General features: G+C 43.9%; 2 protein-coding genes across 2 annotated transcripts; one reads left to right on the top strand and one right to left on the bottom strand.

Moving 5' to 3' along the window:
- The first annotated feature begins 5,268 nt into the window (after positions 1–5,268).
- On the top strand, positions 5,269–8,967 carry LOC146674973 (protein FAM43B). Its single transcript, XM_085399382.1, has 3 exons — positions 5,269–5,494; positions 7,105–7,815; positions 8,027–8,967. Exons 1-3 carry the CDS (start codon positions 5,479–5,481, stop codon positions 8,110–8,112), a joined length of 813 nt encoding a protein of 270 aa, XP_085255508.1. The 5' UTR covers positions 5,269–5,478; the 3' UTR covers positions 8,113–8,967.
- Positions 8,968–9,703: 736 nt separating this feature from the next.
- Positions 9,704–13,790, bottom strand: LOC146674974 (uncharacterized). Its single transcript, XM_085399372.1, has 8 exons — positions 13,606–13,790; positions 13,214–13,285; positions 13,064–13,135; positions 11,872–12,065; positions 11,547–11,616; positions 11,266–11,431; positions 10,803–11,000; positions 9,704–10,629 (listed from the first exon to the last, which is right to left on the bottom strand). The coding sequence occupies exons 1-8, from the start codon at positions 13,618–13,620 to the stop codon at positions 10,514–10,516; spliced, it is 903 nt and encodes a 300-aa protein (XP_085255498.1). The 5' UTR covers positions 13,621–13,790; the 3' UTR covers positions 9,704–10,513.
- Between the last annotated feature and the right edge of the window lie 338 nt (positions 13,791–14,128).

Below are 14,128 nucleotides of genomic sequence, written 5' to 3' on the forward strand. Positions count from 1 at the left end.
TACAAACAGTAAACATCAGCTCCATAAACATCCTGCATTTCCATTAAAGCTTGCATGAGGCATATCTTAACTACAAACACACTGACTTACATAAGCTAAGTAACATCCTGAGGAAATTACCTCTCCCTTAAAACCTACAGTATGGGTGTTAGCTTCAGGCCACAAAAAAAGAAAGAACTAAACAAAGAAAAGGGATTTGTGTGAGGTTAAATAGATTTTCAACTGGCTATACAACAAATATACAGTATTTTAGCCTCCTCAGACTATACATTTGTGATGTTTCAATCCTTGTCATATGCTGAAACACCTCATTTCTTCTCTTCCTTCTTCTTAAACCATTTCCTTTAGTTTTGGTTAAATAACAGTAAAACCTGACTGTGAAGCCAGACTGTAAAACAAAGCCCCACCAGTAACTTCTTTTGAAAAACAGAGTCACTTCCTTCTGAAACCAGAGGCCTGTTTCACTTGTCCGGGAAGGTGTGACCTGAAGCAGATAAAGGATTTTTTTTACCTCCTGATTAAATCACTCTGAGTGAAAGACCACCTCTCGTCACTTAAATGTGTCAAACCCATAAAAGTATGTAAATAACTGTTGGACTAATTGCTTCACTTTTATTGCGCCACAGAAATTCTGTGTTATTTATATTTTTCATGAGTAAAGTTAGGCCATGTTACTGATACTAATTACCTTTCCAAATATGTGATCACTGTAGTTTTGTAATAAAAAATGTATTTAATATTTGTATTTAATTTATGGTTTTGTTGTTGTTATTGCATTGCATTGCGTTGTGACCTACATAGGTTTTAGGTTTGTATCTTTTACGTTATATTAATCTTTTATGGTTTAATTTTATACCAACCAGGACTTCTGAGAGTAGCAAAACATAAGGGGACAACTGGTCGTACTGTTTATGTATTAGCCTATCAAAGCATATGTCCGAGCTAACAGTACATTTACACAGAATATATAAATTACCATTTCTATTTCCTTTCCTTAAACTCCTTCCTATAACAATGTAAACGAATGGTGTGTGTGATGGTGTGCATGAAGAAATCTGAAATAATCAGTCTTATCAGTGTCTACAAATTGCTGATCATGTCTTAACGTGCCAGTATTAATGTCTAGTCATGCTTGTTGCAGTCAGTTCTCACCAAATGAGCGAAGGTTAGAACCAACACCTCACCTTTCCATACCTAGCTTTAGTTTTGTTATTGTTTGCTTTTAGAAAGATATGTTTTATTGTTATTGGCTCCATGTACAGAAAGTACAAGATAATTGAAATTCAGCTTCTCTCTCACCTTAATATAAAAAGAAGACTTAAGAAAAGATAAATGATGTTTAAGGGAATATATAAAAATCAAATCTATGTACAATAGTGGCAGTAGTGCAAGTGCAGTAGCAGACATTTGCATGGACAGTAGTGGAAACGACCAACAGCAGCAGGAATGGCAGTGATGCAAATGGTTGCAGTAAAGTGCCAAAGACAGTCGGCAGCGTTAAAAGATTTGAATGTGTTGATTCCTTTTTGAGTCCATTATGTAGTAGCATGCTTGCTATAACCCTCCACTTCACAGGCACATCATTTAGAGCAGCTATTCTAACATCAAGGAACACAAGTTGTTGTTTTTCTCCGTGCCATGACCCAGCCCATTCTCAAAACAACTCAAGAATGACAAAGTTATGTAAGGCGTCTCTGATGCAATTACAAAACATCACTGTGCGTTACTTGATCGCACTCGTCAAACGGGACACTTGTCATACCATACATGGACAAAAAATCTACCCCTATCATGTTGTCTATTGTAGCAGATGTTTCGCAACACAACAGACGACCCATAAATCTATAGTTACCATTCCTGTTTTCATAACTCCACGCCTCAACCAACTTCCCCTTACAGGTGAACTTGTTTATCACTGAACACAGTTTACCAATGCGTGTGGCGCTCGAGTAAGAAAGCGGGCAGAAAAAGGCACTGCTGTCACACTGACATGATGCTCGCATTTGGATAAAATGGATTTCGAAGGTTTTTTGGAAGCATATGATGCGATTCCTGGTCAAGGACTTAGCAACAAGTTGCAAACGACAAATGTGATACAAAGTAACAGATACAAGGTACAATATATTTCCTTAAATGTAAGTATAACGTAAATACAGAAGCTCTAAGTTAAATGTATTAATGGCATTGACATTTTGTCTTATACAGACTTTTGAAACAACCAAATAAATAAATAAACAAATAATTTGGTAGGCTAATTAAAATTCTCTGCAACCATATTTTGAATTACTCCCCCAGTAAAAAGACGTCAGTGGTACCTTCTGTGCTCTATGCTTGTTTTCATGTTCTGAGTCTACTATTGATCGCTTTAGTGAAGTATTTTTAAAAAGACTTCGAGTCTACCACCATAATAACGGCTCTGTGGGCCTTCATAGGAGTATTAGCATGTCAAACATCAGCATTAAAGGTGTCCACCGGGAGCTTCTTGTAATGGGTTTTCATGCCTGAGCAGTTCTTATATTTGTAATTTGCAGGTGGCCCAGTGATTTTGTGCATATCCTCCGCATGAACTTGAAGGTATTAAATAAAAATCTGTCCTCAGTAAATTTCATAGAAATCTATTCAGCAGCTTTATGGAATTCTTAAAGCAAAACTTGAAACACTGAGTCACTGAGCATCATTTTTCATATCTCTGGGTCACGTCAGCACGTTATTCTGTTTCTTGTACCTGGAGGGTTTCAGCCTTGACGCCAGACTAACAGGTAGGTTACTTCAGGCCAATGTGATGCTCGGCATCTGACAAGGATCGTTTTAAGGTAAAAGTTCACAGCATTCTTTTTAGCGTTCTTTTTATAGTGCTTGCTGCGATAGAGGCTGGAGGAACCGCTATCGCTTCAATGGGACTCACAGATAGCAAACTGGAATGCAGCCTTCATTGTTGAGCGCTGCAGATAGGCATCAATAAATGGCATTTGATTTAGAGCACTTGGAAAAAGGAGAACTGGCCATAACACAGCTCTACCATGAATGGATTCAAGTTTACAGTGTAATTTTACTTCCTTAAAAGTTTTCTGCTTACTGAGTTTCCAACTACAGAGATGGTCCATCTATCGTTTTTATGAGGCTGCATGACAACCAGGACAGAGGTTACAAAAAATCCTGTAAATAAGAGGGCAACTCTCATAACAATTTGTTCCCAGTGACCACAGAAACCTGTTCTTTGGAACAAAGCCTAATTTCAAGTTTCAGGTTCACTGGAACTGGAATGGCCTTCAGGTCTGGGTCACTCATTATCCATTTCTATAGCTTCCACACCTTGGCTCAGGCGATTAGAGGATCATCAGGGGGTCCTTTTGTCCCTCTGTGGGGGGTTACTCCCACTAGGTTTATATCTGGGACTCTCCACCATTTGACCTTAGAACTGAAGAAGCTTCTCGGATGAGAGGTGAAACGTCTTCAAGTAATTTAAAGAAGTCCAGACGCTTTTCTTTGCAAGCTCCTTTGACTGTCTTATTGGAAGTGCAAATTCCTGAATCCTGTCTTGGCTCAGCTGTGAAGAGTGCTGACTTTGACCATTCGAGCAGCTGTTTTGTTAGTGAAGTGTTGCAGTATCTTGGACTGCCCGTTCTCCTGAGGATGCCTTTGTTTGCCAACAATTACTTATAATTACTCCTTCAAAGACTCGCTAATTGGTTTCAGTCACAAGCAGGAGTCGGGGGATTTGAAATAAGAGGCGCCAACTGGTTTTTGAAGAACTGGGTGTGCCTGTATCCACCAGAGCCCCTGGTAATTATGTGGCTAATTGTAAAATCTAAAGAATAATTTGTCTTTGACTGCTGGGGATTGTCATGCTTTGTGTGCTGCCCCATCCTCTCAACTGGGGGAACAAAGAAGCAGTCTCTCCAATGCAACATGGTGCAACATGCCTTTACATGCTCAAGGACTGCAGCTGCACCCCTTCCTACGGGACGTCTTGGATGGATGCTGAGTCTGTTCTTGCCTCCCGGTGTAACATACGTAGGTGGGTGGGTGCATGTCTGAGATGATCCATTATGTCACCAGAGCCCTAAGAATAGTTTCTGTGTGTCCCGCTAAGGTACTGAGGCAAGTGTGACGTCCAGAACTTAGCTGTTGTTGGGCCAAACCCAGCAGAAACAGAGGCCCTACTGTTTCACAGCGTCAGGCACACCCAGCCGCACACACACACGCACAAATGTACGGACACATGGAACCGTTTAAAGTTTTCCTCTGCCACTGTTCGAAATGCCCCCAGAATAAACACCCAGAGCAGATCTGAACCAGCAAGGCCAACGATCCTCATTAGAGAGGCTGTGACGCAATGCGATGGTAACGAAAGTTAGTGGGTTTCAGATGTTTGCTCAGTGTGGTATTGCACATGTGGTTAAATAAAGAAATGTGAAACTGCTGGAGGAGCACGGTGACACAAAATATCACAACTTTTTCTTTTTTTAGTTTCACCTACTTTTGGAGAATGACAAGAAATATAGCAAGTCTTAATCTTCTTCTTCTCCTTGGATCATCTAGCTCCATATCAACCGCTGTCACACCAGCCGTCTGCGTGTCCTCATTCACTTCCTCTAGATTCCAGCAAATGAAAAAGGCAAGACTGACAGAAATAAAATTAAAATTAAAAACAAGCTGTGTGAAATACCTATTTCAAACTGAATATCTATGGATGTTTGACCTTTACTTGGACGAAAGGAGCTCTCTAAAAGTGAGAACCTGGACCAAAAAAGGGAAATTTAGATCATCAGATCATTAATTTCCACATTTCGCGACTAAATGTGCAGGATTATATTTGCATGATAACAAACTGGGTCAGTGGATCAGGTTGCCTGGTTAAATAACGCTGCTTTTGATTACTCTGTGCACTGTAGAGCTTTTTTTTTTTTTATTGTTGTCACCCATATTCTATATAATGTGAAAATATTATTATTTCTGGAGAAGTGTGTGTAAAAATGACAATGCTTCCCGTTGTGAGAAAAATATAAAAGAAAATCCAGGGTACTTGACCGCCCTGATACTACAGTGAAAATGTAAATAAGTCATAAATTAAGACAACAGTTCCAGTAAGTGAAAGCGGGTCTATTGTTGCCCGCCCCGTCTTGCCTGTAAATCCCTCTCTTATAAATCATCGCTACTGCCCTGTGGCCCCCACCACAGCACCCCCGCTCTGCTCGGACGCAAACGCTCGTTCGCGTGTGACGTGCTCGCGCCTGCGCTGTTTAAAAACGGCGGTCCCACGGGCGCTCGCCTCATCCAACGTTTCAGAGAGCAGAGAAGAGAGGTGCGAGTCAGTCAGTCAGTTCTCTAACCGCACAGAGTTCACACAGAGAGGAGCTTCGGAGTTGCTTTGCGGTTACAGACAGCCGCACAGTTCTGTGCAGGATTGCAGAGTTTCACCTGCCCGAGATCACGGGACGCTACGGTTCACCTGAGCGGCACCAAAACGTCGTTTGCATGAAACTGAAGCCAGGTAAGTTTCACGTCCTAACAAGTAATTTGGTTGTCGTGTAGCGCTCTAAACGATGTATAGAAAACAACAACAGTTTGATAGGTGTTGAAACTCTGCTGGGAATATCTGCTGAGCAAATATAGGAGGGTTTTCTCAGCAAGTTTTAAGCCCAAGTTTGGAGACACGTCGGGTCTAGCCGAACCCCGCAGCAAAATCAGCTCTTTTAGAGTTATCTCGTTTTTTCTAATAATATTCACTTCGCACGCTAACTTTGAGTTATTTTCAATCATCTTTTAGATTTTGGTTGTCAATTCGGCTTGGATGTATTGAGCGAGGAACTGAAGCAACTGCTTACTGACAGTCTTCTGTTCTTATTTTCTACAAACGAAAGCATCACAAAGCGTACGTGCCACTTATTTTGGATGGAGGGTTATTCCGGGCATCTATGAACGTGTTCTGCGTGAAATAAACAGGCTCACATGCTCGGGGTAAATGTAAACAAAATGTTCTTTCCACTTCCAGAGATTGTAGATATTTGCATGAGCTAGTTTTATATTTGCGTGCACGAGAAAACGACAGTGTATTCTGACGCACGTGAAGTGTTACCTGGATGGAAATTTGGGATTACATTTCTCTGATTGTGCGTCAGAGACTTCGGTTAAATGCAAAACTGTGTGTGTGTGTGTGTGTGGGGGGGGGGGGGGGTGTTGTGTGGACCCACACAATTAACTGTACCTGTCCATGTGTGCACTGGTCATATGTAACTGTACCAAAACCTGCAGGTTTGGGCTCTACCTTTGCTGTGCTGTAGGCTGAACCTGCAGCTCTTTCATGAGATGACACACTTTTCATAAGCATGTCATTGTGTTGCGGGAAAAATGCTTAGGTAGGTGGTGGGGGGGATGCAAAGCTGTTTCCTGCGCAGGGGTTTGAGCAACAATGGCCACCACCTTAGAACAGTCGGCGGTTCTCTGTGCGAGTCACTTCTGAGGAGGGAGCTAGGATGTTGAAAGAATGGCCAAGAAAAGGGAGAGGAAAAAATATAAGGAGCAACACAATGGAGAGCAGGCAGCTCTGTCGGTATGTAGGATAGGAGAGACAATGGGTGGCCAGATGTGGTTGCATAAGACTTTTTTATTTTTTATTTCTCTGCAAGATCACAAAAGCCTTTAAGTCCTCCAGAAGTGGTGTAATTGAGTTTGCAATGCACAGTTCGTTTTGAACATGGCCTTAGTGTCTGCCTGTGTCACTTTAGCTTTTTACAGTAATCTTCCATTTGTTCTGGCACGTTTCCAGTTCCATCATTGTGTTTGTTTCTTAAGAGTACAGTGACAGCAAAGCCCAAGGCAAACCTGTCTGTAAATATTTAATGGGTGCTGTCTGTCTGTAGGGACTGAATACTTCACTGACTGTGCAACTTCTGTAACCAAACCTGTTTGGTGACTTTGTCTCTTTCCCATTTGCGAGTTGTGATGACTTGTCTCTTTTTGCATCATAAGTGCAACCTTGTTTTTGTTACTTAATTTATTAGAAAGTACATAGCCTCTCATTTTGCCTGATTTACCCCCTGCTCGGCTTATCGGTCGTCTCTGGATTTGCTAACGTCACTGTCTTCGTCTGCCTCATTTCAGATAAAAGCAGTGGATGCAGCCACGCTCCATTTAAAGGAGGGTGGAAGATTGGGAGACGCGCTGACGAGAACCCGGTTACGACTAAAAGTTCCAAGCCCAGCCTGAAACGCATCATGTCCCTCAGCACCTTCCACCTCATGCAGACCCTGAAGAACTCGCCCGCCGAGCTGCGGCGCAGATTCCGCCGCGACCAGACGGAGTCCTTGTCCCACGGCGACCCTCTGTTCAAAGTGCACTACCTGGGGACGGAAAAGATCTTTTCTCTGGACCGGGAGCAAGCAGAGGAGGCCATTTCTCACTTGCTGGAGGGTATCGCGAACGGGAAGAAGCTCAGGAAGGACCACGCCCTTGTCGTGCGGCCCAGATACGTCGAGGTCAAAGAGCTGAGCACGGGTCGGCAGCTCACGAAGACCTACCTGCAGGACATTGCGTACTGCGCCGCCGACACCAACCGGCCCAACGTCTTCTTGTACATCTGCAAGCACCGGGGGCAGCAGCTGCAGTGTCGGGTGTTCTGGTGCAGCCGTGCGGAGCGAGCGCGGGACATGACCGCCTGTCTGGGACTCTCCTTCCAGCGGGCGATGAGCGACTGGCAGCAGACCGGCGTGGCCACGATGCCGTCGGGAGAGGTGAAAGGAAAACTTGCAGAGGACTCGTCCAATTCTCAAGTCAAAGCAAAGAGCTCCACGCTGCCAGCCGGTCTGGGAAAAGGTGAGAATTCAGCACTGCCACATAAAAGTTGAACCAGGAAGACTTTAAACTCAGGCTAGCCTTATTTGGTGCCAACTTACCCAAACAATCACACAGTGTGCTTCTCTCAGATAATGACAACCTAGGCCTGTCTAGAGGCTGGCTTTCACTGTTGATAATTCAGCTGCAGCAGCCAAGCCAACATCCCTGACTCTGTCCTTTTCCTTCACAGTTCGCTGGAGGAAGAGAGGCTCTGTATCCCGCAGCCCCATGAGAACAATCACCAGGAGAGGATCGTCCTCTGACAGCTTGAACTGAAACCTGTTCTTTTTTCTTTTTTTTTTGTTGTTGTGGTCAGATGTGGGACCACTTTATTGACAACCTCGCTGAAGGGAAGCGACTGATTGAAAAATACAATGAAGACCACAGTGGATGTTAATGAGACATGAGAAAGGTCCATATTTGGATATAAGGACTGGTCATGGGTGGATGCTGCCGTAATCAGTGAGGACTTGGAGATAGGAGATTTTTTTCTTTTTGACTGGGCAGAGTTGCCTTTGGACTTTTGCAAGCGCAGAGTCCAACCGGGCACAAGATACTGAACTGTGACAGGCCGCAAGGCTGTGTGAGGACTAGACTGGGACATACCCAAACTGTCTGTCATGGGTTTTTAATTTTGTTTTTGGGCTTGTTTGATGTTCTGTTTGATGCTGAAGCCACCAAAGACTTTGATCTGCTGGAAAGAGACAGTTAAACCAACCAAGTACCTGCTCTTGGCCAAACAGTCCCCCGGCAAAACTGGAAAAGCACCACGAGAACCTGGAAGTCCTTTTTTTTTCTTCTTTTTCGAGATTTATTTATATTTAAGTGACACATGTGACAGAGTCATGAAGTAGTTATTTTCTTTTTCAGCCTGTTCCATTAATGAGCATTTCTTTTTTTTTTTGTTTTTGTTTTTTTTCCCTACTTTTGTAGTTGGATGAACAAATTTAAGACGACTAAGACAATGCGGGCATGTCATACCAAAGTAAAGTTTAGTTTGTTTTTTCCTTTCCCCACCAAGTCTGTGATATGCATAATTAGTCTGAGCACATTCGAGTCCTTTTTAAGATGATCTCACTCAGGAAATTGAAGTTTTATTGATATGAGGTCAGTTCTCAGTGTAATGCATGCCGGAGGTGTTAATAATAATAATAATTTTAAAAAGTCTCTGCTTAACCTGCAAAACAAAAAAAGGTCCTAATTGTCTTTAGCAATAAATAATTAGCATTTATGTGAGGGGTGGGGAAGCCTCAGCAGTGACTTGCTGGTTGTTTGTGTCCCACACTGGGAACACTGTGTTCCTGTGTGAAGCCTGCGTGAGGAATGCCGGGCCATGCACCTGCATTCCAAATAGGGGGGGAAACTTGAGATGAAGGGTGGCGGCGCCTTTCTTTCCTAGAAAAACCCCAAATTCTTCTTGTCCACCCGTGACTTTGCATATTGAGCAGCCTTGTCGGTAAACAGCACGCCGTGCTTTTTTTTTTTAAAATTGCTCCTTCACATCAATAAAAGCCATAAAAGGTGCCGGAGTCCATCTAGAGTGACCGTTCTGGTCACACACGTGTGCCGTGTTGCGTAACTTGTGCCATGATGGTAATTTTTTATCTCTAGGTTTACAAACATGAGAGACAGGAGGATTGTTGATGAAGCCAGAGGTTACTGTTAACTCCATTTTCTGTTTTCTGACCAAAACGAAGCTAAAAATGTCTTTTCTTTTTAAACAGGGAAGGTTTTTTTTTTTTTTCCTGACTGATGTGCAACCAGGTTGTTATCGGTTAATTTTAACATGATGTACCTGACTTTTTAATTACAAACGGCACAAGCCTCATCTCAGAAAAGGCGTCGATGTGCCCGCTTTTAAGATGTATTTAACGAGTGTTCTGTTTTTATGTTGTCGTACATATTTAAATATGTATTTTATGGAATATTAAAAGTTTTTTATAAAGCATTTGTTTGCCTGTGCATTTTGTACTCTTACTACTCTGACCCTCGATTAATCATTCTGTTTCCAGGCTTCCAGTTTTAAAATGCTATATTTGGTCTGAAGAAAACAGATTTAAGTATGTGGGAGTGGGTGGAGAGGAAGAGATTGAAGGTTTTAGGGGTTACGGGGCAGCACGTTCAGATGTCCTGGGATTTATTTAGAATTTTAGTCATGTGACTCATTTCCCAGGGTTATTTCTCTAGTTCTTTAAAATTGTTAATATCTGACACCTGCAACCAAAGGTGATTCATCTCCATCTGCATGGGTTACTGCAGCGTTTGAGAATTTCATGCCTCACTTTGGAGGAAAAGTGAAGAAGTCCATATATTTTGGAGTTAATTTTCCTAATGATACGGAGCTCCCCGATAGCCTGCTTCTGCTTCCTTCCTATTTTGTACCATGGCATGATTTACAGTTCAAAATAATCCTTATTTCTCTCATACTAGGCTTCGTGCAGCCCCTCACCTCATCCTCTGCACCAACAAGATACTTTAGCCCCTCCCCCTTTAAGCCATCTTTCTCTTGATTGGCTGCCCCTTGCAAACAGAAGCACCAAGCACATAGAGCACTCTGATTTCTGAGCTTTTGGCTCACAAGGATTACTAGTTTTTTGTTTTGTTTAGTTTTGTTTTTGTTCCTACATTAATAAAAGGCCAGCTTGATGTAGCTCACAGTATATGCAAACAATCAGAATCACTCTTCTGCAGAAGAGCCGTGCACCGCGGCGCTGCCGGAGCTCTCTCTAAGTCGCTGCAACTCGAGCAGGGAGTGTACATGAAGACGCCTGAGAGGCTTCACCTCTTCCACCACTGAAAGGAAGAACAAAACAAAACATCATCACGGACACTCAGCAATGCTCTTAAATGATTATGTATCCAAGCTAAGTATGTTAGGAGAAAGGCTTCAGGTTTCATGCCTTTAAAATATAGCTAAACAGCACCACCTGCTGGTATAGTAAACCAAGAGTGATAAAGGTTCGCACCTTTATCATAATGCAACTCGTCCCGGTTGCCGTAAACCACGTACATCTCCAGGAAGTTAAGGAGAGCTCCCGTGACAAGAAAGCGTTCGGCGAGAGGAAGACTTTTGATGTAACGCATGTCCAGGGCGAACGGGTTGGACGGAGAGGGAACGGTGCAGAGGCACACCAGCTCACTGACAACGTCCCACACACGAATTGCTGACGAAGGACAAAAGAAAGAAAAGTTTGATGTTTTTATTGTGAGATGTCATGCACTGCACATAAACATATATGCATTAACCAAAGCACTAGGAGCCTTTTTCCACGGCCCTAATCCACCGTAAATACTGATCTCCGCGAGGCTCGAGCTGCAGCACAGACACATCTGCATCTGATTTAGCTCATGGAAAATGGTGTAATTATTGAATCAGTGCACTGAAACAATAACTTTCTCCTGTTAGGATTCCACACATTGTTTCCATACCTCGCGTCTGCCAGTCTGCAATGGACTTGAGTTTCATGGGCGTGTCTTTGACCATCGAATCTGTGCCACCGATGTTGACTAGGCGCTCGTGATTGGAGCGTATCCACGCGTAGGGGCGTCCGTATTTGACGTAGCCGGCCAATAGAAACAGAGTGCAGTTGACCTCCTGTTAGAGGGGGACAAAGTGTGGGCTGCAAGGCTGAGTGAGCAATTTAAATAACAGAGGCAAGAGAAGAACGCTTATACTGGCTTCTGCACTTCGCCTCCTTGCAGGTACTTACGGGTACTGCTATCTCCCTTTCACTGGGAGATGCTGGGAGAAGATGCTCCTCGATGCAGGCCTCCCTGTGACTGCAGAAAGAGCTCCAATGATTTATCAGTTTCATGCAAACCTGGAGAGCCAGTAGGAAGTTTCTACTCATACTTCCACATCTAAATCCTCTTACATGTATCATTTTTTACCCAGTTAGGAGGAGATTACTTTCCACGATGCACAATAAAAAATATTGCAATTCTTAAAATGCCTCAAACAACCCAAGCTGCCCTCTGAACCCAAGCACATATGTGTTACTATCCACACGCACACACAAACTTGCAGTCAATCACCTGGCAGTCTGTGGCTGTGTCTTGGTATGTGACCGGGAGCCTCGTGGGCCCGGAGGCTCCCCGGGCAGGGGGGAGCTGCTACGGCTGGTCAGACTGGGAGAGCTGCTGCTGGGAGAGACATCACTGCTGTTACAGCTGCTGGTGGAGGAGTAGGAGGAGGCTCTGGACACCATAAAGCCTGGGGAACGCCAACCCTGCGAACAAAAATAAAGGGAAAGGGAGAGAAAGTTGCTGTAGAAGTCATAGATGTGCCCTAGATAAGACAGTGAGACTGGGGAGGTGTGTGAATGTTTCACTTGGACTGTACTGCCAAAAGTATTCACTCACCCATCCAAACCATTGAATTTTGTAAAAATCGAGCACCTAGGCATGCAGATTGCTTCTACAAACATCTGTGAAAGAATGGGTCACTCTCAGATCAGTGAATTCCAGCTTGGTACTGTGATAGGATGTCACCTGTGCAACCAGGCCAGTTGTGATATTTCCACACTACTAAACATTCCACAGTCAAGTGTTAGTGGTATTATAACAAAGTGGAAGTGGAAGAGCGGGTTCAACGAATGACCTCTGCACACCAACTTTCTGCAGAGTTAAGATGCGTTCTGTGGAGTGGCGATTCACGCTTCTCCGTCTGGCAATCTGATGGATGAGTCTGGGGCTGGTGATTGCCAGGAGATGGTACTCGATGGTGTCTGACTGCACTGTGCCAAATTTAAAGTTTGGTGGAGGGGACAATTTCATGCTTCCAACTTTGTGGGAACAGTTTGAGGATGGCCCCTTCCTGTCCCAACATGACTGCACACCAGTGCATGAAGCAAGGTCCATAAAGACATGGATGAGAGAGTTTGGTGTGGAAGAACTTGACTGGCCTGCACAGAGTCCTGACCTTAACCCGACTGAATACCGTTGGGGTTAATCAGAGAGGAGACTGTGAGCCAGGCAGTGTCTGACCTCACAAATGTGCATCAGGAAGAACTGTCAAAAATTCCCATAAACACTCCTGAACCTTGTGGAAAGCCTTCCCAGAAGAGTTGAAGTTTTTATAGCTGCAAAGGGTGGATTGACATCATTTTAATTGCTAGGGCTTTAGAACAGGATGACACTCAAGCTCATATGCCTGTGAAGACAGATGAGCAAATACCTTTTGGCAGTATAGTCTATATAATCACCCAGTTTCTCTACAGAAACTCACCAGATCCTCATTAACAACTGTCAGCAGCAACTCCTCTTTCCCCCTGAGCCAAGGCTGGAAGTATTTAAAACCCTGCAAAGGAAGCAATGTGATTTTGTGATTTTGCGAGAGGTGAGCCGAGCGTGCACGCGCATGCTGGTGTGGCCAAACCTGCAAGGATCCGAGCAAAGCAAGGTCACCGAGGAAGTGCTGCAGTTTCCTCTTCTGCTCCCTCTCTCGTTTCTGTTCACACATGCACACAGACAGCACAGCGATCTGAACATAACGATAAAAATGACGGCACCACTCCAGCGGGCATCAGCACCCTCTCCCTGCCTGGTATCATAGCAACACTTGCAACGCCTCCTCCTCACCCTGCAGGAGCACCCTGCACCCCCATCAATATTAGTGACAATAAACCCTCCGTTTGTGAAATGAGTCAAAGCACGGACACATGCTGAGAACAAAGAGTGGCATGCTGATATAAAAATGGATCGGGCTGCTCTAAAATCGCACCGATTCACAAACCCCTCACAGCTCATCGTGAGGTAAACGATACTCACACCGGAGCTGCTCATCTTAGGCCAAACTGCGGACGTCGTCGTCTCCCTCACAGGCGCGCACGCTGTGTTTCTATAAGCTGCTGCATGTCAGCATTGAGCCGTGTATTCTGCTGCTTAACGCCACTTCGTTTCTGGATGAACGCTTAGATTTGCACAAAGAGCCTCGGCTTTCAGCGGGTGTTGCCTTTCTTGGTCTGTCAGTAGCATCAATTTGGGGGAAACGAAGCCCCTAGCGGCCGTATCTGCGTACTGCAAGTAAGCTATAACTTTATAGAACTGATGCTTGAAACACACAAAAATAACTTAACTCAGTGGTCAGTTCATTAGGTACACCCTTTCGACTGATTGTTAATATGTAACAGAATAGGTTTAGACATGCAGTTATGGTCATGGTGAGCTGCTGAAGTTCAAACTGAGAATCTAAAGGGGATTTAAGTGACTCTAAAAAGTCACGGTTGTTGGTCAGAACTGCTGATCTGCAGAAGCACTGGACATTTTCTCTGGAAGGAAATATTTTGTTGAT

Source organism: Rhamphochromis longiceps, linkage group LG3 (genome assembly GCF_057381845.1).
Source record: "Rhamphochromis longiceps isolate RC_006_pf linkage group LG3, R_longiceps_female_GT1.1, whole genome shotgun sequence".
In the NCBI taxonomy this organism is placed as follows: domain Eukaryota; kingdom Metazoa; phylum Chordata; class Actinopteri; order Cichliformes; family Cichlidae; genus Rhamphochromis; species Rhamphochromis longiceps.